Source organism: Martes martes, assembly GCF_963455335.1.
Source record: "Martes martes genome assembly, chromosome: 4".
Classification (NCBI taxonomy): Eukaryota; Metazoa; Chordata; class Mammalia; order Carnivora; family Mustelidae; genus Martes; species Martes martes.
The window spans coordinates 172,000,081-172,027,770 of NC_137891.1; the positions used below are offsets into that span (position 1 = coordinate 172,000,081).

General features: G+C 48.3%; 2 protein-coding genes and 1 long non-coding RNA gene across 6 annotated transcripts in view; 1 reads left to right on the forward strand and 2 right to left on the reverse strand.

Moving 5' to 3' along the window:
• Window positions 1-6,067: 6,067 nt before the first annotated feature.
• On the reverse strand, window positions 6,068-11,100 carry HMGN2 (high mobility group nucleosomal binding domain 2). 2 transcript variants are annotated; one of them, XM_080800611.1, is made up of 7 exons: window positions 9,756-9,966; window positions 8,729-8,773; window positions 8,525-8,554; window positions 8,119-8,169; window positions 7,395-7,490; window positions 6,891-6,929; window positions 6,068-6,511 (listed from the first exon to the last, which is right to left on the reverse strand). In XM_080800611.1, the coding sequence occupies exons 1-6, from the start codon at window positions 9,768-9,770 to the stop codon at window positions 6,894-6,896; spliced, it is 273 nt and encodes a 90-aa protein (XP_080656737.1). In that variant the 5' UTR covers window positions 9,771-9,966; the 3' UTR covers window positions 6,068-6,511; window positions 6,891-6,893. The 2 variants fall into 2 exon arrangements, with proteins under 2 accessions (XP_080656737.1, XP_080656736.1); XM_080800610.1 differs by lacking the exon at window positions 6,068-6,511 and adding an exon at window positions 11,026-11,100 and having other exon boundaries at window positions 6,797-6,929; window positions 9,756-10,873.
• Window positions 10,854-17,247, forward strand: LOC308341022. The gene is made up of 3 exons (XR_013966668.1): window positions 10,854-12,131; window positions 14,005-14,077; window positions 17,056-17,247. It is a non-coding gene; the product is annotated as an uncharacterized lncRNA (long non-coding RNA).
• DHDDS (dehydrodolichyl diphosphate synthase subunit) overlaps window positions 11,108-27,690 on the reverse strand; it is a 31,483-nt gene continuing 14,900 nt past the window's right edge. The window contains exons 7-9 of one of the 3 annotated variants that reach the window (XM_080800609.1): window positions 23,362-23,476; window positions 21,062-21,169; window positions 11,108-13,393 (exon numbers count right to left, since the gene is read on the reverse strand). In XM_080800609.1, coding sequence (XP_080656735.1) covers window positions 13,157-13,393; window positions 21,062-21,169; window positions 23,362-23,476 — 460 coding nt within the window. In that variant the 3' untranslated portion in view covers window positions 11,108-13,156. Of the gene's footprint in view, window positions 13,397-21,061; window positions 21,170-23,361; window positions 23,477-27,690 lie in introns of all 3 variants that reach the window. The other 2 variants (XM_080800607.1, XM_080800608.1) reach the window with 2 other exon arrangements.

Below are 27,690 nucleotides of genomic sequence, written 5' to 3' on the forward strand. Positions count from 1 at the left end.
AGATGGAAAATACAAGAGTTAAGAAAAGTCTCTTAAATCATGAACTTGAATGGAAAGTACGGATGTGTTTTATCTTAAGAAGAAATCATGTCAAAAAAAAAAAAAAGAAACGTGTCCTAACTTTGTCTACCAGAGGCCATAAATAATGACCAATAAAGCAGCAGACCTTCTAGAACCTTGATTTTGGTGTTGCAATGCCATTCACCACTAAATGGAACTAGGATTTTGGCTTTTTCCCGGAAATAGATGACCCCAGGTCTGGAGCAGGAAATGTTCAACCTAAATCTGGAATCGCCTATCATACTAGTTCGGAGGGGAGTTACCACACGCTACCATCAAGAGGGCTGTTACCAAAAGCACTCGGCAGTCACTTCAGGCCCCCCACTGGACAGAAAGAACAGTTTGAGCATCATTAAATGTAATTAAACTACAATGAGCTGAAACATATAAAATGTTTAATTCAGTGACCACGAAACTAACAACATTAAAAAACCACCCACTGGTCACTTTCGTTAGGAGGATGCTAGTAAACCCAACTCGTTATTTTGGAAACTGGCCAAAGATTTGGGCATTTATCCTTTTTCCGATACGAACTCTAATTCCAGCTAACCAAAGAGCAGATGAGTCCAAGTTTCTCTTCACACTGATATTTTGGGCATTATGTGACGAAGGGATGGTAGAATTAGAGGGTCCTCATTTTGCAACCCTTGATGAATTAATCAATCTAGGAACTGAGATTCAAGGGCCACAGTATCTGGAGACAACCAGGCGTGATGCATCTCCAGCACACGCCGCTGTGCGGTTTTCTTACCACTAAATCTGAATCCAATCACACATCCGGATTTACTCCTATTTAGCAGGAAATACAAAGGATAAAGAAACCTGTGAAATGACACCATGGAGACAGAAGAGCAAAATCCAGACTGGGAGAGAGATGGAGGGAACTTACAGGTGCCAAGAGATAAGAAATACGCCAGCCATTTGCAATACAGAGATGCTCAATTCAAACAAATAAATTACTAAGAAAAAAAGCAAAAAGACACCCAATTAGAAATTTGAGAATTTGAGGACTTCATAATATTAAGGAATTAATGTTATTTGGGTATGCTAATGGTATTATGTTTTCTACGAAGTCCCTATTTGTGGGTGGAATGGTGTGTCACATTATGGTAAGGGAGAGGAGCCAGTGGTACAAATTAATCAAACTTAGCTACGAGTTGATAATTGCTGAAACTATGTGATAGGTACATGGGGTCTTGCACATATTTGAGGGTTGGTTTTTTTTTCTTGGAAGATTTATTTTATTTTTTAAAGATTTTATTTATTTATTTACATCCCAAGTAGGCAGAGAAGCAGGCAGAGAGAGAGGAGGAAGCAGGCTCCCTGCTGAGCAGAGAGCCCAATACGGGGCTCGATCCCAGGACCCTGGGATCATGACCTGAGCTGAAGGCAGAAGCTTTAACCCCCTGAGCCACCCAGGCGCCCCTGGAAGATTTATTTTAAAGAGAGCGAGAGTGCACGTGGTGGGGATGGCAGAGGGAGAGAAGCAGACTCCCCACTGAGTGAGGAGCCTGACGCAGGGCTCCATCTCACCACCCTGAGATCATGACCTGAGCCGAAGAGTCAGACGCTTAAGTGACTGAGCCGCCCACAAGCCCCTAACTGAAATTTTCCATAACGCGAAAAACAAGAACTTCCAAAGTCAAGTCATCCTGATTTGGGCTGTCCCTGGAAACTTGTGATGATGGGGCGGAACGAAGGTATCTAGGCTATCTTTCAGGTTTCTTGCTTGAGGAATAGAACGGGTGCTGGTTTACTAAGTTCAGGAAAAGTAGGGAGGTCGGGTTGTGAAGCACAAGAGGAGTTCCACCCCGTCATGCTGCCTTGGGGTGCCTGTGGCCCATCAGGGTGGGACCGCACAGGAGCTTGGTGGAAATACTGAACTCGAGAGAGATGTGGGCAGGGGTGAAAACTGTGAGTCACTGGATGACGTCACAGGGACAAACTGCAGAGGAGGGACTTGAGACGAGGTCTACCAGACAAATAGTATCTTAGGAACTGGCGGGCCCCAGACAGGTCTAGAACAGTTTTTAAAAAGAGGGGAATACCAGGGGCGCCTGGGTGGCTCAGTGGGTTAAAGCCTCTGCCTTCGGCTCAGGTCATGATCTCAGGGTCCTGGGATCGAACCCCACATTGGGCTCTCTGCTCCGCGGGGAGCCTGCTTCCTCCTCTCTCTCTGCCTGCTTTTGCTCTCTGTCAAATAAATAAATAAAATCTTAAAAAAAAAAAAAGAGGGGAATACTTGAGCCTTACCTCACACTGTATATGAAAATTAACTTAAAATGTTTTAAAGACCTCAATTTAAGAGTTAAAATTATTCAGAACTCTTAGGAGACACCAGTATAAACCTTTATGACCCTGGACTGGGCAATGGATTTAGACAGGACACATAAAAAATAAGCAATAAAAAATTGAGTAAACTGGACTTCACCAAAACAAAAAACTGTTGTGTTTCACTTACTCTCAAGTAAGTGAAAAAAACCCAGAGAATGGGAGAAAACATCTGCCAATCATAAATCTGGTAAGAATCTACTATCTAGAATATATAAAGAATTCCCACACTGTACCAATAACAAGATAAATAACCCAATTAAAACATGAGCAAAAGGGGCGCCTGGCTGGCTCAGTCTCTGGTCTTCTCCAAGCTCAGAGTGTGGGCCTCTTGATCTTGGGGTTGGGAGTTCAAGCCCCATGTTAGGCGTAGTTTTCTTATCAAAAAAATAGGCAAAGGATTTGAATACTTAAAAAAAAAAAAAAGATATACAAAGGTTCATTAAACATGGGAAGATGCTCAACTAGGCGTCCTAGGACGAAGAAAATACAAATCAATACCACACTGAAAGATCACTGCATACCCACCCAGATGCCTGTAATAAAAAAAGAAACGGGAAAATGCGTGCTGATGAGATGTAGAGAAATCGAAACCCCCGTGCACGGGGGCTGCCGGGAGTGGAACCCGGTGCAGCTGCTGTCCCAACACGGCCCCGCAGCTCCTCGGGGAGTGGCGGAGCCTCAAGACCCCGCAATCCCACTCCAAGGTATAGGCCTGCAAGAGCTGAAAACGTCGCTCCATGCCAAGAGTGTGTTCAAAACAGCCCTGAAGTGGAAACAACCCAAATGCTCTCAACTGATCAATGAACAAACTCTGGTACAGGTCTGCCCCACTATCCGGAAGCAGAGCTCCCCCGTGAACTCACAGACCAAACAAATCCATATAAATGGACACATTTGAGTTTTCCTGGACCTCAGAAACAACACCTCTCAGGCTGGTCTGAGACCTGAGGACATGTTTGCTAACGTATATACAAAATAAATCAAGATACAGGATGGATGCTCACGCAGTTCAGATTATGAGACTGACGCGCTGCCTACTGCGCTAAGGCGGCACTATGCTCACACAGTTCAAGGGTGTTCTGGTGGTTTGGTCTGGAGTGTAGACTGTGGGGAGGGAACCTGGTGGGGCCACCCCCGCAGCTCAGGGGAGCACTGCCTGGAGAAGGACTCAGGAATGGCTCCGTGCTGCTCTTTTTTCACATTTTTTTTTTTAGGTCTTTTGTAAAAGCAAGGTGGCATAATGTGAACTTTCAAGAAGCGAAGAGTTTATCTGTAAAAGGGAGTATTTGACAAAAGGGATCGAGCACGCGCTAGAACACCGTGAACCTCCAGAACCTCGTGCTACGAAGCCAGTCACAAGCCTACACTTTATAGAATTGTCCAGAATAGGCCAATCTAGAGAGACAAAATAGATTCGCAGTTGCCTAGGCCAGAAGAGGGAATGGGGAATGACTGCTAAGTCTGGGGTTTCTTTTTTGAGTGATGGAACATTCTTCAATTATATAGTGTTGTTGCACAACCTTGTGAGTGTTCTAAAAACCACCGAATTGCATGCTTTAAAATGGTGAATTTCTAATGTAAATTCTAGTTCAACTTCGGGCTTCTGCTCAGCAAATGCTGCAGTGAGGCCAGTCCCAGGGAAGCCTGGAGACAGCGTGGGCCCTGAGCCCGGGCGGCGGCTGGCCACTCGTGGCACCTGTCCTCTTCTGTCATCTCTCCCCCGCCCCCCCCCCCCAGTTAATTCCAGCAGCTCTGGCCAATCCAAAGCAGAATCTGTGGTTTCATCCCTCTGGCCAGGATTGGTTTAGGGGCAGGCAGGTGGTCCAGGTCTGCCCAAAGAAACCCCGGTTGCTGAGAGGCTTCTGGGAAATCTTCAGGAGAAACCAGTCTTCTGCCTCTGGACACCAGAGTGTCGAGCTGAGGCCTGGAGCAGCTGACTTGGGGGAGGTGGGGTGGCTGGACAACATGCCAAGGCCAACAGGGCACAAAAATTGGAAAGAACCAGCTGGGTACTTAGAACTACCCGAGCTCAGGACTTCATTTAGGGAGATCGGTCTTCCTCCTTGTAAGCCGTTTTCTTTTACTTAGAGCCCAAAGCACCCATTCTATCTAGTCCAGGTTCTGGTGACTGCTCCCCAGAGATGGGATAAAATGGGCTTGGAGACAGGGACACGGCTGGCATGGAGCCTGATTACAGCTGGTTCAAACGGCCTCACCAGGTGTTCTCAAGATTGGGTTCCTGGTCTGTAAGCCCAGGTACTCTCATGGTCCAGGGCTAGTCCACTCAGCAAGTATTTCCCATGAAGGAAAAACGAAGTTCAAGCTCACCCTACTCATCCTAATTCCTAAGGAACAGGAATAGAGGGTTACTACTGGGTTTAATGTCAGCCAGTCACTTTGCATTTTAACTGGAAAATGGGGCTAAATACTGAATTTTTGACACAAAAATTAAGAGGCTTGGGCTGAGGTCCTAGCATGGTCCACAGCTGAACACATCTGACTGAATCTGGAGTCCCACAAACACTGATTAAAGTAACTCCAGCTGTGGCTTCCTCCAACTCTGCAACTTCTGCTCCAACACCAAGCTGCTGTCTCCCTGACAGCAGTAACGTCCCCTCCACAGAGGACACCTCCCTCGGAGTAAAAACTAAGTGTACAACCTAGAACGATTTCAGCAACAGAGAAAGCAAGTGGCTGCAAGTTGCCTAAGAGATTATTTTTGAATAAAGCTGGGAGTCTGAACCCTGACTTTACTACTCACTCTTGTACACAGGACCCTGAACCAGTTTCTTCATCTGAGCTCATTTCCTCACTCATAAAAAGGGCGTTAACACTTGTGTTACACAACTGTCCCAAAACCGAAGACTAGAGATAATGCACCAGAAAAAGATCAAGAAAGTGCTTCATAGAATAGTGCTACCTTTCCAAGGGGATAAACAAAGCAATGTAAGGTTTTTTTTTTTTTTCATTTCCACTTTGCTTTATTTCTCCCGAACGATAGAGATGACTTGTGAAAGCACATTCCAATTGCGAGCATCGATTTATTACAAGTTCTATTTCCCAAGAGCTAACTTTTTGCGCCTTCCTCTGGAGGAAAGGGGGGTTCACTGCAGGGTCTCTAAACGGAAGCAATCAGAGTCCCCATCAACAGCTCTGGTTTGCAGTTAGAGCAGTTCACAAGCAAGGACAAGAATGTAATCAATTCACAGAAGACTTGCACGTCTGTTTTAAGAACAGAGTGCCTGTCGGTCTTACATGTCTACGGCCGATTGTATAGACACAGAAGCACTTTTTCCTGACACAAGGACTATAGTTGGACCTACTAATTTTCTAGTTTTAGGGAGATTTTAAATGTGAATGAAGTGGAAAGGCTCTTCTGCTGTCCACTACCAGGCCAAAACCTCAGACCTACCCAAACTCTGCCTTGAGAAATACACTTCAGGTAACGCTGCCCAACCAAGTACAGAAATCGCTCCTCTGCTCCCGGCCTCCACCAGCAGTCCACTCCAGGGATCTTTCCTAGCTGCACCTAGCACTGTGTTCTACAGACGGACTTGAGACCAGAACGGCTGGACCGGAAAACTGCTACACCTCACACCAGAATGCGTCCTGTCCCAAGAGACCTGGAGAAACCAGGCTCCCCCACTCCTGGGAAAAGATTAGAGGCAGCATTCCAAGCCAAACTGTATCCAGCTTTATTAAAGATACTTTTCATAAACAATCATGGTATTTCAGGCAGGACATGGGCAGACAATCGTTAACAGTATACAACAACTTTCAAACTCCCTTCTTCAATGGACTACCAAAATCAGAAAGCCACTATAAAACCCAATGCAGTCTTCATGTGATGCTCGGAGCAGGGAAGTTTAGAGTGAGGGCGGACAGTTCACATTTAGCATGTTGTTTAACAACTTTTCACAAGCCGACCCTGACTTTCAGGAAATGAAATGAAAATGGCAGGATTATCCATCTGAAGATCCACGAGCTAAAAAAGGAACTCTTTTGAGGGACGCCATCTCAGTGGTGACACTTTGTCAAGTCCAGATTGCCTGACATACTGGGAACCATGTCTTGGGGGTCAGGTTCCAACAGGTCTCTGGGTTTAAGGGAGTCAAGTCTATGTTGAAGGCAGAGAGGGAGAAGAGGACATAAAAACTGAATTTTAGTTTTTTCCACACCACCAAGGGATTTGTGCCCAGGCGGCTCATGTGTGTCAACGTCAAGGAACCCCTCCTCCTGGGAGCCAAGAGGAAGTTTCTCAAAACTAGGAGGGAAAGGTGTTTTTTCCCCTTGTGTCAATCTAGCTTCAGAGATATTCTATTAGTGACATATGCCCTTCCTCCAAAACAACAATGAAGTGTTCTGTGTGCTAACAACATAGCTTAAAAAAAAAAAAAAAAGGTAAAACAAAATTCTGCATTTTTATAAAACTTGATAAAAAATAGTATTTCAAACTGTACAGTCACCAGAAGTACACAGTTATCAAAAATGCACACCCTTCACTTGGCATCTCCAGCACCTTCAGCTTTCTGTGCCTAGAAGAAGAAGAAGATCAATACAATGTCACCACCTACAGATTTGACACGATTTTCATTCACATCCCATCCCTAGCACTACAGCTGCGCCCACACCCAAGTTCAGATTTTAGATCATTCCAGACTCAGTCCTTGTTTTGAGGAGAGCTTGGTAACCTTCCCTCTGGACCTCACTGGACAATTGGGGAAGGGGGCACATTTGCATCAGAAGAGGAGTTTATCCTTAGCTTGAAAACACTATGGTGTATCGTGAGCTCAGAACACGGAGCTCACACTGCAGTGCCCATTACTGGACAGCAGAGATTTTAGGAATCCAGAATGTAAGCTAACGGAAAAACCATAAACAAATTCTGGGCTGAAAATCACACTTGGGGTGATACAGGTGCAGGAGAAAGATAATAGAAGCTTCTGGGATTGGTAACTGACTCAGAGCCGGCTTCACAAAAAGTCGGACAGCAGTTGTACCTGGTCTGTTTTGGCATCTCCGTTTTCTGCAGGGTTATTCCCATCCTTGCTGGCATCAGCTTTCCCCTTTTTCCCTTTGGGTACCTTCTCTCCCTTCTAAAAAGGAGAAGGGAGAAAGAAAAAAAAAAAAAAAAAAGAGCAGTTTCCTCAAATTTCGCCCGAGCAGGGTATGGTCTGCAAAGTTCTGTACGACACAGGTTTATCAAAGATAACACACCCACAGACTATAAACCCTCCCCCATTGATAAGAAGGGATCAAAACAAGACCAAATTATCATTTGCTGTGGTCTTCAGTATACAAGTTTTTATTTGAGTGTAAAAAATAGAAGAAACAGTGCCTTGAGTACTCGGGTTTAAGATGTACAATCTCTTGTAAACTGTGGACTCCCCCGCCCAGAACCCTGTTGCCCAATTATTTTTATCCTGATAGAGTTCTTGATTAGAAAACCAGTACTACAAAATGTAAGGAATAAACAAGGCAAGCTATCAAAACAAGTTAGAATGTCCATTAACGGGGTCATCAGTCTGCTGAATTAGGACACTGAAGGACAGGCCTCATCCTGCGAAAATGACTAATTCCAACATAATTTTTAAGGCCCAGTTCAAATAACTTTCTCATATCAAGTCTGTGTCAATGGATGAAACTGTCAGACAGCAGAACTGCCAGCAATGTGGGAAGCCGCAGCAACTCCGAGGAGCATCCTGGTCTCTCAGTTCCACTCACCTTTGCTGGGGCCTTTTTAGGCTTGGGCTCTGGCTTTGGAGGAGCAGGTTTCTTTTATTTCAGGAAAAGAAGAAGAGAACATTAGTATGATGGGCCAAAGAAACAATCTACCACCAAACCACAGTACCACCGGCACAAAAGTTTCTCTTATTTCCTAAAGCCTCTGGGGTTGGCTTTCCGTTAGGAGTTTCCAATCTCCAGGAACCCATTTAAGTAACATGCCAAGGTGTCCCACTTTGGCCACAAGCCACCTGAATTTCAGAACCAGCAAATATCAATCGGGTGAGAGCCCACAAGAGAATAGATCATTCAAAAGCTGCCGCTAACCATAACCCACGGGAAACAAAGGGAATTTTTAATTTTTTTTAGTTTCAGGGATAAACATAATTTAACAGCAGATACTTACAGCAGATAACCTTGCAGATCTTCTCTGTGGCTATTAAAAGAAAAATGATAATTAGGAACAGGACAGTTAAGAAAAACCAAAAGGTAAAAAATTTTGTTATCAGTTTGGTCTAGACTACAGGAAGTGCAGAGAACATAGGGAAATTCCGGACTAGAGGTGTGATTAATTACCAGCAAAGGAGTCCCAAAGCTGTTTAAGACTCACCTCGTCCTTCACCTTGGCTTTATCTCCTTTAGCATCCCCCTCAGCCTGTAAAAGACAGACAAAACCTAAGAAAGTTGTAGCTTCGAAGGCAATTCTTATGGACTCACTAAGCGTAACAGTCCTAAGGAAAAAAACTGAAGGGTGAAGTCTTGCACACAACTTTTCCAAGACATACAAATCTTCCGGTTTTAGCATCCCCAGCTCCTATGAAAATGCCCTGAATGCTCAACAATCTGACTGCTCCTCTGTGCAAGCATCACGCCCGAGATGGCCCAAAGCGCGCAGGAAAAACGGGTGTCCGAGCCCCAGCCGGCCTGGAGCCACCGCCAAGCCGCCCCCGGCAGCGCGCGCTAAACTGGAGTCGGAGGAGCGCAGTCCGCGCCGCGGCGCCAAGCAGAAGCAACAGCTGCAGATGGTGCAAACAAACCCCTCCGGAGGCGGGGCCCGGGCGCCGTTACCATGGCAGCCGTCGAGGGCGGGAGACTGGAGGCGCGCGCAGCCGGGGGAACTCGTGGGCGGCAGCAGCGCGCACCGGCGCGAGTCTCGTGCGCCGGGGCCGTGGGCGGAGGCGGGGCCACACAGCGAAGCCCCGCCCCAAGGGACACGGGCCCCGCCCCCTCACGGCGGCGGTTTTTTGGCGGCAGCGCGCTCCCCCGCCCGCCAAGCCAGAGCGCCGCCTTCCCGCCCTTTCGGGTTTGAATTGCCCGCCCGCGGGGAGGGGAGGGGGCATGGCGATGGGGGAGGGGGCGCGGGGCGGGCACGGCGAACCCGAGGGGAGCGGGATAAACAGCCGCCAACATGGCTCCTCCCGCCGCGGCCGCCGCTCCTCCAATATGGCCTCTGGCGCCCGCGGGCAGCCGAGCCGCGCAGGGTTACCCCGGGGCAGCCTGACACCGTCTCGAGCTCCTGTGCAGGGCGTCCGAGCCTGCTCCAGCCCGGCGCCGATTCTCGCGCCCCGAAGCCGGGGAAGCGGCGGCGGCGGCGGCAGCAGCGGCGGCCCAGCGCCTGGGGCCCTCGCGCCACGTACCTTTCTCTTGGGCATGGTGGCGACGGCGGCGGGACGTAAGCGCTGGACGCGGGGATGCAGCGGCGCGCGGGCTTTGGCCGGTCCGGGGGTCGTTCTCGCCTCTTCTTCTTCACACTGCTCGGGCTCCGGGGGGTTTATAAAGTTTTTATAGCGCTGGGAGCCCCGGACCGGTTAGAACCGGATTTCACCTCCCGCCGCCGCTCATTGGCCCAGCTGGGGTCACGTGGGCGGGGTTTAAACTCACCTCCTCTGGAGGGAGTGAGGAGGGGGGTACAGGGGGGAGGCGCGCGAGACGGCGGCGCGCCTAGGGGGTGGGGGCGCAGTGGGGGAGGCGCGCGTCGATGGCAGTAAACGAGGAGGGGGTGTGCGATTCGGCGGGCTCTGCGTTACAGCTCCCGCCAAGCGCTGGCTTTTGCAAACTACCAAGTTCCTTCCACCTTATGCAACCCAGCTACCCACTTCTCCAAGCCATGCGACACTTAGGGCGCATCTCGGCCGCTTTCCTTCCTGTTCCCGCTGGGGGCCCCAGAAGAAGGGTTTGCGAGGCCTGGCCGCACCGCCCTTCTCCGCCGGAGGCGGGAGGGAGCGCGCGGCTAGGAGGCACAGGCTCCAATTCCCAGGGCCAAGGCTGACGCTGAAGTGGGGAAAGAGCGGGGAAGCCAGCTTGGCGCAGCCGGACGTGCATCCTTCCAAGCTGCCACTCCGAGGAATCCTTTCGTGCTCTTCACCTGGAAGGCGGTCCGCTCGAGGTGGGGTGGGGGCTCGAGGGGGGAGACTTTACACGCAGAGGTCCCCTTCGGGTAATGTGGGGCAGGTAGGAGCTGTCCTTTCAGCACCCGTTTCCCAGCCGCCTCCCCAAATGCCAACGAAGCCCCCCCCACCCCAAAGCCTGTCGAGTGGTTCCCTTAGGTCCCCGTATTCCCGGACCTCGGAACCCCGCCACAGAATGATGGAGAGCAGCCGCCTAGGCCTACTAGCACTCCCCTCCCCCTACGCTCCACCCGCTCTGGAGACATCAAGCTCAGCTGCCCCCACCCGACGCGGCCACCAAGCCTGGGCGCTGCAAACGCAGCTGGCGAAATCCCTCCTTTCCACACTGGCAGGCTGGCTTCCTCTCACTTGCGGGAGGGCAAGGAGGGTGGACGACAGCGACCGGGGATTAGGAAACAAGTAAAGGAACAGGTGTTGCAATGGCAAAAGGGCTCTTCCACTGGCTCCCCCACCTCGCACGCCCCCCAAAGCTGGGGATCCTGGAGGTAGCCAAGCGCACCTGAGGGCGGGCAGACAATTGCAGCGGCAAAACCAGGTGTTCTTCTGTTGTACTGTCTGTAGACAAGTTTTACATCTAAGAAAGAATTTTTAAAATTCTATTTGAAACCCAGGAGAACACAAGAACACAATAAATATCCTCAAGTGGGGGACTAGCTCACAGGTGAGAGGACATTTACATAGGTCCCACCTACTTTCTTGAGGCAAGGGTTGAGCTGGTTTGTACAATTCCTGCGGGTAGGAAGCAATCACAATGAGTTCCTATCTACAGCTTCTGCACCTCGGCAGTAGTGGTCCCTCAGCCTGTGCCCGTCCCACTCTGTGTACCTTATCCCCAGAATACAGGACCTAAACCCAGAGACATCAGCTTCATTCATCATTTCTGCTGTACCCCAGTCATATTAGGGAAAGTCAGACACAGAACGGAGACAGGACTCAATAGTCAGGCTCACTGGGCAGATTCCGTTTGTTGCCTCTAGCCCCTCATTCCCGCCTTAATTGTAGGGCTCTGCATTATAGCCGCATAATTCATGCCTCCCTAATTAAGGCTGTCAACAGCCCCATTGTAAAGCTGGAAAATGTACAGCACCTGCTCTCTGGGAGCCCTGTGCCAGGGATTGGTTGTGGGGAATGCCAGGTGTGTGTAGGGGGCTTGCCAAAGGGTGCATTGATTGGCTTCTCAGTCGCAGTGTCTAGCATTTCTGCCTGCTTCTGGGAGCAGGGATGATGGCCAAGGGTCTCTTGTGCCAGGTATCCTGGCACAGGAAGGGGAAGAGAAGACTGGAATATAGGGAAGTTAGGTGTTTCAAGACTGCTAGGAGCACTGCTTGCAAGACCCCACCGCTCCCCTAGAGGGAGGTGCTGGGGAAACAGTCTGCAGAAAGTAAAACGGGGAAACTGAACAGAGCGGTGGTGTTTGGCTGGTGTGAAAGGCTGGTGCTTGCTGCTCCGGGCACCTGAAACAGAGCTGCTCAGGCAGACAGCTCTTCAAAGGCACTAATCCTCTCAGCAGCTCTGCAGCAAGGCCTGGCCGGGAGACGTAAGGGACAGGACACAGCCCTCGACTTGGCCCTCCTCTCCCTGCTGGACAGCGTTGGCCCTGACAAGGTGAGACTCCGCCACGCTGAGAATAAATCTTCTCAGGGACTACTTAGGGGGCCGGGTCAACAACAGAGAAGCCTCAGAGACTGAGGCGGCAGGAGGCAGAGTCTGGGATGGTGAGGACAGCAGTCAGTTGGGAGAAGTGCTTGTTTCTATGCTCTGGGTCCCGTGACGTGTTCCAGGGAAGGAGGCCTGTGGTGGATCAGACTCACCAGGGCCTATGGGCCCTTCTGTTACCCTGTAGTCATGGATGGGGCGGTCTCTCAGGGGCGTGGAGCCTGGCCCCATGCCCCGCAAGAGGAGGAGAAAAGCTTGTGTGGGCTGAGTCGACAATAGGTAATTGGATTGTAATCACCCGCCTGGCTTCCGCGCGCCATTGGGGGCGCTGAGCCTTTCAGTGAGCAATCAGCACTGTGCGGTGGGAGGGGGGTAGAGATTCAATAGCAAATCCCAGGTGGAGAGCCCAGGGGGAGGAGCAGCAGATGGGCAAATTTTCTTTCTGTCTCTCCCTCCCCTTCCTTGCCCAAATAACGCTGGCTGCCTATTAGCTATTTACCAGCGGATCCAAGGTGGAGCCAAATCTTTTGTGAAAGTCGGGTAGAAGATTAAGATGGATTGGTAAAGGGCTAGGGTTTTGGGGAGACCTCTGCCCTGAAATTCTGTGTGTTGAAGGATGTGCTGGTGAAAAAAATAAAGTGCATTTGGAGCACACGTAGAGGTGGCAGAAGCAGCAGAGGCGGAAGGATCAGGCAGTGAAGACCTGGGGCTCCCTGCTCTCCATACCTACTGGTGACCGGAGCTGGCTTTAGTGTACTTGTGGAGACTCTCACCTCAACCCTCCCCAGGGGCCACTGGGCCAGGCGGTCCAAAAGGTGTATCTATGGCCAGCAGACTGGGCCTCTGGGGCTCCCTTGCCAAGCAAAGGAAACACAATTCATCATTAGGAGGGAGGGGCCTTTCACCAAGAAAAGAAAGGGGAGTGGGGCCCTGGAGGCAGAGGGCAGGGCAAAGTGGCAGGAGGCCAGCCTCACTCAGGCTGATGCAGTGCCCAGACGTGCCAGCCAGTCAGCCCGCTTGAGTTCCAAGGCCTGCAGGAAGCCCTGGACCCGCTCTTCCCGTCTGGCTGTGAGTTTGTGCAAGCGCGTCCGTCGGAGCTGGGCGTCCCCACTGGCCTGGAGCCCCTCGCGCAGCAGCTGCTCTGTCACTGCAGCCTGGTCCCTCTCCAGCTGCTGCCTCTTCCGCTCTTCCGCATACATGTCTCGGGCCTTCTGCTAGAGAAAAGTGGGGATTGGGTGGGGAGATCATTTTTAGGTGTGAGTGCAACTGGGATGGAGGCGGTAGAGGGGTGGGGCACCCAGTGGGCCAAGCTAAGTGGAACAATGATGAGTTTGTACCAGATCAGGAAGAGCTGGGGAGTCGGTGTGCACGGGTGGCACCCAGGAGGCAAGGGCCCCAGCCCTGGCAGCTCTGGGTCCATCGTGGTTTGTTTGGGGTGGGAGCCCCTGTCTTTCATGAAATTCTTCTCAGGCCCACACTTGGAAGGGAACCAGGCGAACGTGGGTCTGACTTCTGGTTCCCCCACCAGCTAGCTTTGTGGCTTTGGGCAAATCCTCTCCTAACCTCATTTCTTCATCTGTAAAGTGGGGGTTGTGTCTACCTTGAAGAGTGGTTTTAAGGATTAGAGATAATATATGCAAAACCCTCTCCCGCATATTAGCAGGCTCTCACACGGAAACAGCAATTTCACAAGTTACTGTCTATTCTCTGCCGCAGGGAAGGTCCTATTCCTGCCTGGGGCACAGCCACTGGGTCATCTCCTTTGGCTTCCAGGGTCACTCTACGGGTGCCATTGTCCCAACCCCCTCAACTGTTTTTTCAGGTTTGGCTCCAGACTTGCCTCCTCTAGGGAGACCAACCTGACTCTTCCAGCAAAGGATCCTCATAGCAACATGGTAAGAAAGAGCTTCGGCTCTCTTAAGCCACTTACTGCATTCTACCGAGTAGAACAGGTGTTAGTGTCCACAGTCCACTTTTCTGTTAGAAAATAAAGCACATGAAGGCTTGCCCAAGCGCCCAGGGCTCCTGGAACCAGCTCTGACACCAGGGAAGGGATCGTGCTCGCTGGCCACACTTCTCATTTGCCTGTGTATCTTCAGACAAACCATCAACTCCAGGAGGCAGAGACCATGTGGCTTTTCCTCTCTGGCACTTGGGCACCCGGTACATGTGAAATACTCAACTGACCAGGTGACCTTAGGAAGGCGGGGAGGAAGCTCCTGGAGAGGGGAAAATCCCCCTGGACCGGGACCAAGGCCTTGCTGTGCCTCCCTGACGTGCTGCCACCCTGACTGGCCATGGAGCCTTGGCACCAGAGCTCCTCCTCCAAACCCATTCCACGTGTAAGAAACCACACTCTGCCGATAACTTGGCATTCTACACCGATGACCCTTACCACATGCTACCTTCTAGTACAGTACTTGTGTACCTGTCTTTGTCCTGCTCAGTCTGTAAACCTGGATTGTTCTGTCCTCCCCCTTTAAAGACTATCTTACATATGCACAAGCACTTGACCCTCTCAGTGGAGCTACTTTTTATCTGTTGGAGACAGACATAGAAGGTCAGAGTAGGGAAGTGATTTGCTAGGGTCTCAGCAATAAAGGTTTACTGCAAGGAAAGATGACAAATGGAAATTCTGGAAAATCCCTCCCTAGGCTCCTGTACAAACCCAGGCATTCAAGGGCACTCTTCTGCTAGGGTGATGAGCTTACACATGGAGCTACGAAGACCAGAAGGGTTTGAGAAGTTGCTGTGAAGGCCCTCCATCTTGCTGGAAGGGCTTCTTCCTGGCCTCGGTTGCGAGGAACCCTGGGTTTTGCGTATAGGACCTTACTAGGCTATGATGTACAGGATACCGTCTCAGCAATCCATGTGTTTGTGGGCCAATTAGGACACGGATCTAAACACAAAGTCCCATAATACAAGGCAGAGAGGCAAGAGAAAAGGTCAAGTAGCTCAGAGAAGAGACCCTGTTGCTAATGAAGGTCAAGGAACAGTGACGCCTCATGGACAGGCAGAATATGAGCTGGGCTTTAACCAACGGGGAGGATTTGGATAAAGGTGGGGTGTATGGGGGGAGGAGAGTATCAGGTAGTGGGAATAATGGTAAAGACACACGGAACTGACTGAAGAGCTTGACCAGGCCAGAGTTGAGTCCTCTGCACAATGGGTGGCTTAAGGAAAAATGAGAAAATGGGAGCCAACGTGGCGGCTGGCTAGTCATGGTCAGCTGCTCTTCTCTCACCGCTGCTTGTGGCCAGAGCTAAGTAGGTAAGTTCTGGTAGGACAGAAAGGAGGGGAGCACCAAGCCACAGAGGGAGGAAACATGGAGCTGCTTAGTCACTGTGTGAGGCTCAGGCTTCTGATGGCATCCCCAGACTGAGTGCCGGACAGGAAGGCTGCAGTCAAGGAAGAGCGCGGCCCCTGATTGCCAGGAATCAGATTCACTGTTAGGATGACAGAGCCAGGGGAGCTCCTCGAGACCCTCTGCCCAGCTCCCCATTGTACAGACAAGGATGCTGAGGCTGGGGTGGGGAGGGACATGGCCTAGGTCACAGCAGGCTGAAGTTCCACTGGTTTCTCCACTAAGGCAGCTTCTTGAGAGATCGTTGGGCAATGTGTCTCTGGAGAAGCTGCACTGGGTAGGGGCGGTGTGGGGCATCAGTGCATATAAATGCTGTCTGTCTGGCCTCCACATAGTCTGGATCTACTGCCACGTTTCAGACGTGTTCAAAGTCTTCTCAGGCACTCCGCCTCAGACAATCCAGGCTCAAGGAAGTCCTAGCAGTCAATCTCTCTCTCCCTGACCATACTGTCTACTGTCCCTGTGTAACACCCAATCAGGTGTGGGGGTATTAATAATTTCCTTAGAGACTTTTTGTACAGACCTTACGCCATCCTGGTGCAAGGGCTCCATGGAGCTTGCTTGCTTGGAGAAATGGGGCTCTGACCTATTCATCCAGACCTCTCCTGAGCATTAAGGCTCTCTGCTCTTTTTTTTTTTAAATTGTATTCTTTTTTTTTTTAAAGATCTTTATTTATTTATTTGACAGACAGAGATCACAAGTAGGCAGAGAGGAAGGCAGAGAGAGAGGAGGAAGCAGGCTCCCCGTGGAGCAGAGAGCCCAATGCGAGGCTCGATCCCAGGACCCCGGGATCACGACCCGAGCTGAAGGCAGAGGCTTCAACCCACTGAGCCACTCAGGCGCCCCAAGGCTCTCTGCTCTTATTCTCTCCTCAGCAGAATTAGGGAGGAAGATGTAACAGCCCCTCCAGAACATAAATCCTCCAGTCCTCCGCTACACTGTCTGGGCCTGCAGAGAGGCTGTGGGCACTTGGTCACAAAACATTCATGAGCCAGGGACAAGTCCTCCCAGAAGTCCCCATTTGCCGCAGCCAGCGTGCCAGGGATAGGGGATGCATTTTGGAGGGCTGCCTAGACAGCTACCCCTGCCAGAAACACCATGTACTGAAGCACCCAGGGTCTCCCTACCTAAGGAACTGTACCGGGACAGGACGAGAAGGGTGCTCTGAGCCTACGGCTTTTCTGGAGCCAGGAGAACTCTGATGAAGAGCTCAGAGACACAGATGGGAAACGCTACTGGTCACCATTCTCTTAAGACAGACTCTGTTCCAGCAGGGCTCTCGGAACTTTTGCTATATCAGCTTACCGCATCCTAGCACAAACCTGAGGCAGGCCTTCTTTTTTTTTAAAGTAGGCTCCATGCCCAGCGCAGAGCCCAGTGCGGGGCTTGAACTCACGACCCTGAGGTCAAGACCTGGGCCGAAATCAAGAGTCGAACCCTGAACCCATGGAGCCACCCAGACGCCCCAAACAGGCATTCTTACTGACACCACTCCTCTCATTTTACAGATGAGGAAAATGATACTGTGCCAGGTGAAGTCATTGCCAGTCAGCCCCAGAATGAGCAGGATTAGCAGGCAGCGCCATGATGCAAAGTCAGGGATGTCTGAGACAACAGTTCAAGCTTTTAACTTTTCCTAAGGAGAAGACAGCAACTACCTGAAGAAATAAAGTAGAAATAAAACAGTCGACTGATCCAGCCCCATGTTTAATCTCTGACAAATGCATCAAAGGAAATGTGGTGGGAACACTTATTTTCTGTAACACCACTCTTACAGATGAGGTGGACCAAACACTTCCTATTCACATCTGTCTGTGACCCCTCAAGGACCTTCCAACCCCGCAGCTTGTAACCAAGGCTCAGTGGCTCTGCACTGCCACCCATCCCTCCCCTGCCGATGTTCCCTCTGTCCTACTGCATCTGAGTCAAGACTTCCTCCTTTTACCAGCCCCCATTTTCCACAGCTGATGGGTGATCACCTGAAGACTGTCAAGGTCCCTTCAGATACCAAGGTCCAGGCCCAAACAACTTGTGGCTGAGTCCCTGCTTCGCTTAGCCTGCACCAGGGATGATCATCCCAATGAGCTACTCTAGGTCTAATAGTCACCTCCCTGGCCTCTGCCCTGGCTTCCTGTAGGAACAGAGACACACTGTGCAGGGCTTAGAGATAGAGCAGCTCAGATTTTAACAACGGGAAGTTGGGAAGTGGGTTGGGAACACAGATGTGGAGGTTGGAAACTGAAAAGCAGGATCCCAAACAAGGAACCACAAAGAGTCTAGTTTGGTCATGAGACAGGGTACATAAAAGGGAGACCCTGGAAAGACCAGCTCTCTGGTCTGAGGCCAGACTGGTGAGGATGTTGTTAGTCTGGAATCTACCTTAATGCTTCTGCTGAGGTGCTGAGATTTCTAGAAACAGAGCTTTGAGGACTCCTGGGTAGATAGAGCCTGGCCAGGATCCCCAAGGGGCCCCCTGAGAAAGCGTTCAGGATGGTCAACATCTCTGTTTTAACTTTGGTTTCCTCACTTTAAAAATGGTGGCAATAACCATGGTATTGACCTTCTAGCACTATAAAGAATCTATGTAAAGGATGCCTGACATGTGGTAAGAACTCAGTAAATGTCTGCAATTAGGGTTCCCACGTACAGGATGGGACTCAACACTTGTCCTCAAACATGTCCCCCCTCACCCCAGGAAATAGCAGAACCATCCTCCCAGCCATCTAGGCCAAAACCTACATGTCTGGATTCCTAGTAACATTAATATTTGTACTCACTTTGTTTTATCCTCCAAGATCCATGAGTTTCAAAATTACATCATCAACATTACCACTAACAAAAACCTCTTAAAAGTAATGGTTAAGTTTCCTTTCAGTTTGTATTCTAGTCTATCTCACTAAAGATATATAGTCCGAGAACTATGTTCAGATAACCTGAATTAACTCTTTTCTCTAGGGGTTATATTATTAACTTTCATTTGTTTCTGTTTTAACAACTGTTTTTCCCCATCTCGGTCCACTCAGCCTTCCCCCTCCCTACAACCCTCCCCTCGACCTCGAGGCACATCCTTTCACCTGGACCACTGTAGGAGTTTGGTCCCACTGACTGCTGCCCCCTGCGCAAAAATCCTGAATGACTGTTGCAAAATAAATCAGATCTGTCATTCCTCTGATCAAAATTCTTCAGCTGTGTCACCATGGCTCATAAGGTCCTATACTACCAGAGGCCTAACTCACACCCAGCCTCATCTACACCCTTCTTCGTACACGAAGGCCTCTTTGCATGTTCTTCCAAGATCCAGACTTGATAACCTCAGTGTCCTTGCACTGCTGCTCCTCTTGTAGAGAATAATTCTTTATTGCCAGATTTTCACACATCTGGCTGCTTCTCATCTTTTGTATCATGGCTTAAAAACCACCTCCGAGGAAAGGCCTTCCGTGACTGCTCTGTTTAGTACCTCTTGGTTCCTTCATTACTTCCTAGCATATCATTCTGTTTCCTTCACTGCCTTATTACAGTCTGAAATTATCTTATATACTTGTTTATTATCTATACCAAGGAAGACAATAAGCTCCACGAAGGTAGGAATCTTACGCTTAATATAGTCCTTGACTCATAGTTGGTATTGTTCGTGCAACGAATGAAAGTAAGTCCTCTGACAGCCATGTAGGAAAGCATCAGAGAAACCTGAAATGAGGGGCGCCTGGGTGGCTCAGTGGGTTAAAGCCTCTGTCTTCGGCTCAGCTCATGATCCCAGGGTCCTGGGATCGAACCCCACATCGGGCTCTCGGCTCAGCAGGGCCTGCTTCCCTCTCTCTCTGCTTGCCTCTCCGCCTACTTGAGATCTGTCTGTCAAATAAATAAATAAAATCTTAAAAAGAAAAAAAAAGAAAAAAAGATACCTGAAATGACTATAAAGGCCTTCTGAGCAGCCAAATCCGAGATAAGAGTATCCATGCACCAAAGCTCACACACCAACATCCTCTGGGCTTCAGAGCCAGTTTATTCTCACTTTACAGACCTCTTTCTAGCAAGCCCGACTGACTGGTTTCCTTGCCTATAGCCGATTTAAAACAATAAATAGGAAGAGGAGGAGGGATGCTGTCAAAATTAGCCATTGACGGTGGTAGAAAATGCGACAGAGGATGTACGGAAATATACACGAAATCCCAAAGCCAAGTATTTGGGGGCCATCTAGCTTTGGGCAAATAGTCCCACCCTCCACGGGCATCACTGTCCAGTGAAGAGCTTTAAGATGGCAGTTGCCATCGTCATTATTGGCAAGTGCCTGGTATATACCAGGTGTCGATGATTATGTACAAGATACATTTCAGAAAGTTTTCCAGCAAAAAGGGAAAGAAGAAAAGCTCTGGTTCTTAAAGGAGCTTTGGTCATGTGGAAAAATAAATTCATTCCTCACTGATGGTGGATAATTGAGACTCTGCTGTTTTTCCTTTCACTTGAACAAAACTCCCTCTTTCATTTCTTCATATTCTACTGACCAAGCACAGGACCAAAGCTTCATGATTTGACTGACTTATTCCAGGAGTTCTGGACTTGGGATTAATGGACAGATTCCAGGGGTTACGTAAACCCCTGACATCTGTTTCGGTGATGAGTACAATTCTATGCAAAATGCCGTGTGTTAGAATGATCTGTGTAATTTTTCTAGGGAGATGGTCTATGGTTTCCACCAGATTCGCCAAGGGGATTAAGAAGCCCTGAGTTAAATCATTATTTCCTCCTGGTCATTGTCTTTCTAGACTCAAGAAACAGCAGCAGCAGCATTGGGTTTAAAAGCCTGTGGCATTGAGACAGTGATTCCGCCCCTCTGTTTCCAGATTTGGAAAATGCAGATACCAAACCTGTGAGATTGCTGGAAGGGTTAAGTACGGAAATATACCGGAATACATCTAACGCACTAACGACCACGCACACTACCCTTATTATCAAGAATTCTAATCAGATGCAGGTGACTCTGCCTCCTATTAAAACCTGTTTCCAGATGTGGTGATCAAAACTGAAAGAACTTCAAATGTTGGCAGAACATATTTATATAATAGAAAGACAGTGCTACTTTGTTCTTAATCCCTTCTGGAAGAGGCTTGAATTTTGCACACTTTCACTTCTACAATCTTTTACTAGCTTAATACCGTGAGGGAATAGCCAGTCTCTGAGAAGTCTCCTGTGTTTCTGTGCAAAGAGATTAGAGACATATAACTTGAATCCCAGTTCTGTCTCTTATTGGTTATACATCCTTAACGAAAGAATTTTGCTGTACTCACTGAAACAAGTGGGGCGGATGATACCTAGCCCATTTGGGATCCTGGGAGCATTAAATGAGATAGTACCTATAAAATGTTCACAGTGTCTGACATATAGTAGACAAGGAGTAGCTACTATATTCATTTACATGCCTATTGGCAAGTGCCTCGTGTAAGCAGTAGGTGGTCAGTCGATGCTAACCTCTTCTTCCATCACAGCCAGTCAGACCAGCCCTGAACTCTTTCTTACCTGGAGCTTGCTGTGGTTCATCTGGTACTGCAGGATGGCCTCACAGAGGTTCCAGAATGTATATTCTGGCCACAGAACGGGTTGGAACACCAAGCAGGAGTGGGAAGTCTGGGAAAGCAGGGGGAAGGAAGACAAGATAGTTTAGTAGCATGTTGCTGGAACATACTCCTGGTTCAGGCTTCCAAAGAAGGAGCAGGCTGAGCATGACCCAGGGGCCCAGAGCTGAAAGGGCCCATGCTCCCTGAGCTGCAGCTACCGCTGTTGCCAGCCCCAAAGTGCCTTGCTCATGGGGAGGGGTCATCTGAGGCACCTGTGTGCAGCAAGGCAGAACTACAACAAGACTAGATCAACATTCCCACCAGGATTTTTCTAAGAGCCAATTTTAGGACTATGAAATAACATCTGGATTATGTTATTGGCTCTTGGCCCTTAGAGGTCATCTGGGAGACATGTTGTCTGATAAAAGTCAGCAATGAACAAATGGTAGCCAGGGCTGTTATTTTTAAGGAGCAGAGCAGGGCACAGTGGTGAAGAGCTTGGGCTCTGGGGCCAGACTACCTGCCTTGGATCCTGGCTCCACCATTTATCATCCATGTGACCTGAGGCAAGTTACTTAACCTCTCTGGGTCTCGGTCTCCTCAACTGTAAAACTGGCTGACAGGAGTACCTGGTTTTTAAGGTATGATGAAAATTACACAAGATAATGTACACAAAGCAGTCAGACTACAGAGCTGGGTGAACCCTAATAATAATCACTAATGTAAGAGTTCCTTCTGGAACATTCTTGACAGCCACCGCTTGATACCTTCAGTAGTGAGGAATTCAGTGCCTCAAGAGGGCTGACTTTAGTTGTCTGATAGTTTGTTCTGCTAAACCAATGACACCTTCCCTGAACTTCTTCCAAAGTCTCAGGCCTTTTCTCTGGAACAGGTCTGTTTCTTCTTCAAAGTGACATTCTTTCAAATATTTGAAGGCAAGATTAGAGCTGCCTATTATTTGTCCCCAAGGTTGTCATGACTTGTTCAGTTTGCCTTTGGCTACAAATGATACATTTTAAGGCAGTAGGGATTATCTCTGACTTGGTCATTGCCATATGCCCAACACACAAAGGAGGAACTCAGTATTTCTTTCTCAGAGAATGAACTGTCACCATGCCTCCCTTTTTCAGACCATTATCCTTCACTCATTCCTTACATGGCATGAGTTCCAGATTCCTTGCTATCCAGGTTGGCAACTTCTGCTAAGTCCTCCAGTTTGCCAATGCAGTCTTTTAAAACTCAGTGCCCGGGGGTACCTGGGTGGCTCAGGGGGTTAAAGCCTCTACCTTCGGCTCAGGTCATGGTCCCGGGGTCCTGGGATCGAGCCCCACATCGGGCTCTCTGCTCAGCGGGGAGCCTGCTTCCTCCTCTCTCTCTGCCTGCCTCTCTGCCTACTTGAGATCTCTGTCAAATAAATAAATAAAATCTTTAAAAAAAAAAAAATAAAACTCAGTGCCCGGAAGTAAACTTTCCGGACATGATCTGACCCACAGAACAGGCCACCGAACCATAACCTGCACATTATTTCTTTCAATATAGCCAAATACCAAAAGTATCTTCAGTAGCTAAATCTTTTAAGACTATGGTCCACCAAAATTTCTGGAACTTGCTACAAAGTGGAGTCTCTCCAACCTCTCCTTGAATGGTCATTTGCTTCTTAGGGGCCAAGTTAACAGATGATGGGAGATTTTCAAGCAAAAGCAAACTGATCTGGCTATGAGCTTTCGGGGGACCACAGGGGTAACTGAGCTAAAAGGCAGCAGCAGGCCCCTAAGAAAGAGTCTACTTACAGTTTCTATCCCTTGTGGACTGTGCTTGCATAGACACGGCTGCTTTCTCTAAAGGAAACAGACCTATGACTGCAAGGCCAGGTTCTAGCCCAGAGGGGCTGGAGTAGCAGCTGGCAGATTACCAGGGCAGCAGCTTAGGCTCAGGAACACAAGACAGAAGTCCAGTGCTTTGAACAGGGGCCCAAGTGAAGTTTTCACCATAGCTCGATAGCCTTGATTTTCCTCTAGGCACGTCGGAGAGCAAGAACACCCAGGCTGGCAGAGCCAGGGACAGAAGAGGAAGGGACAGCAAATGTGACCAGGCACAGCCAGATTTCTCCAGATTCCCGCCCCCCCCCACCCCCACCCGTCCCAGTTCTCTGGAGCCAGCGTGGCTGTGAGTGGGGAGGAGCCCTGCTACATCCATCCTGCAGGTGTGATCACAGTTTTCACACAAACATCACAAACACAACCGTGGTTGCAAACTGCTTACCTGCCAGAGCAAGAAGTCGCTGAGCCTCACTTCCCCAGAAGTCCGTATCAAGATGTCAGGGTGCGGAGAGTGGTTGGTATAGAGGCACTTATCAAGCAGAGACTCAGAGACATCACTAAGGCGAGTGGGGAAGAGACAAGGGTAAGCACACATCTCTTTTCGGATTATTCTCATGGTGAACGCCTACGTCAGGCTTCCCAGTTCTTAGAACACCATTAGCCAATATAGGCGGAGACCCTAAACATTCAAATGAATGTATGATTTTAGTCCTCACAACTACATAAAGTATTTCGAGCCTCATTTTATACATAAGGAAACAGGCTCAGAGGAGATAAATAACTTGCCCAAAGTCATTTCACTGCAGGCCTAAAACCAGATGCACCCACTAGAACGTGTCCTCCACTTAAAACACCTTATTTTCTAAGATGCATACATCCGGGGCATGTGGGAGGCTCAGTCAGTTAAGAGTCTAACTTCAGCTCAGGCCACGATTTCAGGGTTCTCCGATGGAGCCCCAAGTTGGGCTCTGCGCTCAGTAAGGAGTCTGCTTCCCCCACTCCCTTTCCCTCTGCCCCTCCCCTGCTCATCTGCATATATACACATCTTTCTCAAATAAATAAAATCTTAAAATAAGTAGAATAAAATGCACACATCTGACCCTGCAATTTGATATAATACTAATGCAACTATTTCAATAAAGATAAATCTAAATGCAATAAAGATAAATCTAAATGCACTGAATGAGGAAGATCAGAGCTAATACTAAATGAAAAAACAAGCTTCAAAAAATATACAGAGGCGCCTGGGTGGCTCAGTCAGTTAAGCATCCAACTCTTGATTTTGGCTCAGGTCATGATCTCAGGGTCATGAAATCAAGTCCCATTTGGGGCTCCACAATGGGCATGGTTAAGCCTGCTTAAGATTCTCTCTCACCTTCTTCCTCTGCCCAACAACTCCCTCTTCTTTAAAAAAAAAAAAAGGAAAAAGAAGAGACAGAGTACCGGGGCATCTGGGTGGCTCAGTTGGTTAAACACTTGCCTTTGGCTCAGGTAATGATCCCAGGGTCCTGGGATGGAGCCCTACATTGGGCTCGCTGCTCAGTGGGGAGTCGCTTCTCCCTCTGCCCTTCCCCTCATGTGCATGCTCCCTCTCTCTCTTCCAAAAATAAGTAAATAAATAGAAATTTTAAAAATAAAATGAAAAATAAAGAAAGAGCAAAGTTTAGAAAGACATAAACACCACACTCTCAATGGTGATTACTTTTGGAAGGCTAAATAAAGGAAAGACTATCACATTTTTACTTTACGTACTTCTGTTATTGTTTAAATGTATTATAAAGAACATTTTTTAGGAGCACCTGGGTGGCTCAGTTGAATAAGCATCTGCCTTCAACTCAGGTCATGATCCCAGTGTCCCGGACTCAAGTTCTGCATCAGGCTCCCTGCTCTGCAGGAAGCCTGCTTCTCCCTCTGCCTCTCTCTCTCTCTCTCTGTTTCTCATGAATAAATAAATAAAATAATTTTTTAAAAATAACATTTTAAAAAAAGATTTATTATTTGAGAGACAGAGGGAGTGAGAGTGTGTGTATGCGCAGGGTGGGGGGGGTAGCAGGAAAGGGGGAGAGAGAATCTCAAGCCGACTCCCTGGTGAGCGCAGAGCTTGACCCAGGGCTCCATCCCAGGACCCCAAGATCATGACCTGAGCGAAATCAAGAGTCAGCTTCTTTTTTTTTTTTTTTAAAGATTTTATTTATTTATTTGACAGACAGAGATCACAGGTAGGCAGAGAGGCAGCCAGAGAGAGAGGAAGGGAAGCAGGCTCCCTGCTGAGCAGAGAGCCCGATGTGGGGCTCGATCCCAGGACCCCGGGATCATGACCTGAGCTGAAGGCAGAGGCTTTAACCCACTGAGCCACCCAGGCGCCCAAGAGTCAGCTTCTTAACTGACTGAGCCATCCAGGTGCCCCTGAACAGCACTTTTAAAAACTTCTGAGTCATATGGATCTTGAAACACTGCCAAAAATCCATGTCACTTAGGATTTTAAAAAAGAGCAAAATGATCAGCCCTCCCCTGTCTGCTAAGAGCTACTTTCCCAAATAGATGGACATTTAGAAAGGAGATGGAATGGAGGAAGAATGGGGACTGCTACCGTTTATTGGAACTAAAACACTCCTGTCCGTGGAAAGAAGGTGTCTGCAAGGCTGGTTGTCTGCTGGTTCTAAGAACACTGTTTACCTGTCCTACCAAGCACCAAGAGGCAGAATTTGGAATCTGTAAGGGTAAGACTTATATCTTGGGAGAGATCTAGAAGATAAAATTTCTTGGTGGAAACATTCTTAAAGGAGCACAGTTTAAAAAGCAGAGATCTGGGCTGTCTTTTTCCCACCCCCCCCAACCCCCCACCCCGGTAAGATTTATTTATTATTTGAGAGACAGAAGAGAGAGAGGGAGCAGAAGCTGGGGGAGGGGCACAGAGAGAGGGAGAGAATCTCAAGCAGACTCCCTGCTGAGCACAGAGCCCAGCTTGGGGCTCGATCTCACAACCCTGAGATCACGATCTGAGCTGAAATCAAGAGTTGGACACTCAACTGGCTGAGCCACCCAGGCAGCCCTGGGCTGAGTGTTTAAGATGAGACTACATTTACCATCTGTGTGCCTTTGGGTCCTCTTTCTGCAAATGACAGAGGGAGTTTTATTTTTTGTACCATCACAAGGGAAACAGTTTTCACTTATGAACTGCAAGAAGAATTTCCCTGAAAATCAGATTTCCCTGAAAATCTGATAGTCTCGTCTTAGCAGCATGGTCTTAATTCTCTAAGAAATCTGAGGCCCTGTATAATACATCTAATTTCTCAGTTCTCTTTTCTTTGAAATGGGAACATTTGTCCTATCTACTTAGAGGTTATTGTGAGGGTCAAATCAAATAACAGGGGCACCTGGGTGGCTCAGCTGATTAAGTATCCAACTCTTGGGGCACCTGGGTGGCTCAGTTGGTTAAGCATCTGCCTTCAGCTCAGGTCATGATCCTAGGGTCCTAGGATCGAGTCCCGCATTGGGTTCCCTGCTCAGTGGAGAGCCTGCTTCTCCCTCTCCCTCTGCCTGCTACTCTGCTTATTTGTACACTCTTTCTCTGTGTCAAATAAATAAAACCTTAAAAAAAAAAGTATCCAACTCTTGATTTCAGCTCAGGTCATAATCTCAGGGTTGTGAACTTGGCCCTGTGTTAGGCTCCCTGCTGGCGTGGAGATCTCTCTCTCCCTCTGCCCCCAACCCTAAAAAACAAAAACAAAAACAAGTGAAATAACAGATCTGAGTGTACTTCAGGAAGTAACTATAAACTATTATGTAAATAAAGAAGAAATGTTATTTCCAGTCCCACTTTACTGTGTGACTTCAGATCCCCACTTAATCTCTCTGAGTTTCAAATGTGTCTGCAAAAGGTTTGCTCCATCTACTTTAAGCAGTGGGCAGAATTCTTACCGAAAATGAGGTAACTCTAAGGGGGTAGGAGGAGATAAAATCAACAAAATGAAAATAGAACATCTGTGCTATGGCCAACAAAAACTCATCATTACATGGCATTAGCTGTCTACATGAAGACTTTAAAGAAATAATGTTCTTCTTCTTTTTTTTTTTTTTTTTTTAAAGTAATCTCTACACCCAATCTGGGGCTGAAACCCACAACCCCAAGATCAAGAGTTTCATGCTCTACCGACTCAGCCAGTCAGGTGCCCCAAGAAGTAATTTCTATTAAATAAAGTAAAATACCAGCTTTCACCTACAAAACTAGAGTAGTTTACAATTCTGTTTGGCAAGAATAAGATGAAATGGACACATCCAGATCCTGAGGTAACAAAGCAAAATGCTGATAAGAGTTAAGTTTATAGGGCGCCTGGGTGGCTCAGTGGGTTAAGCCTCTGCCTTCGGCTCGGGTCATGATCTCAGGGTTCTGGGATCGAGGCCCACATGGGGCCTCTGCTCAGCAGGGAGCCTGCTTCCCTTCCTCCTTCTCTCTGCCTACTTGTGATCTCTGTCTGTCAAATAAGTAAATAAAATCTTTTTTAAAAAAAGTTAAGTTTATAGACTTCCTTGTAGCATTATTTGTAATAATGACAAATGAGAAACAGCCTAAATAACCAACAACTTGAATGATTAAGTCAATTAAAGTAAGATACATTCTGCAGCCATTAGAAATAATGATAAGACAAATGATTAAAAACATGAGGCATAGAAAAGTGCTCATATTACAACATCGAGTGAATAAAAGCATGATGCAGGTCGTAATGTGTTCACAGTGTGATTTCTTTTGTTATAAATACTTATGTCATCA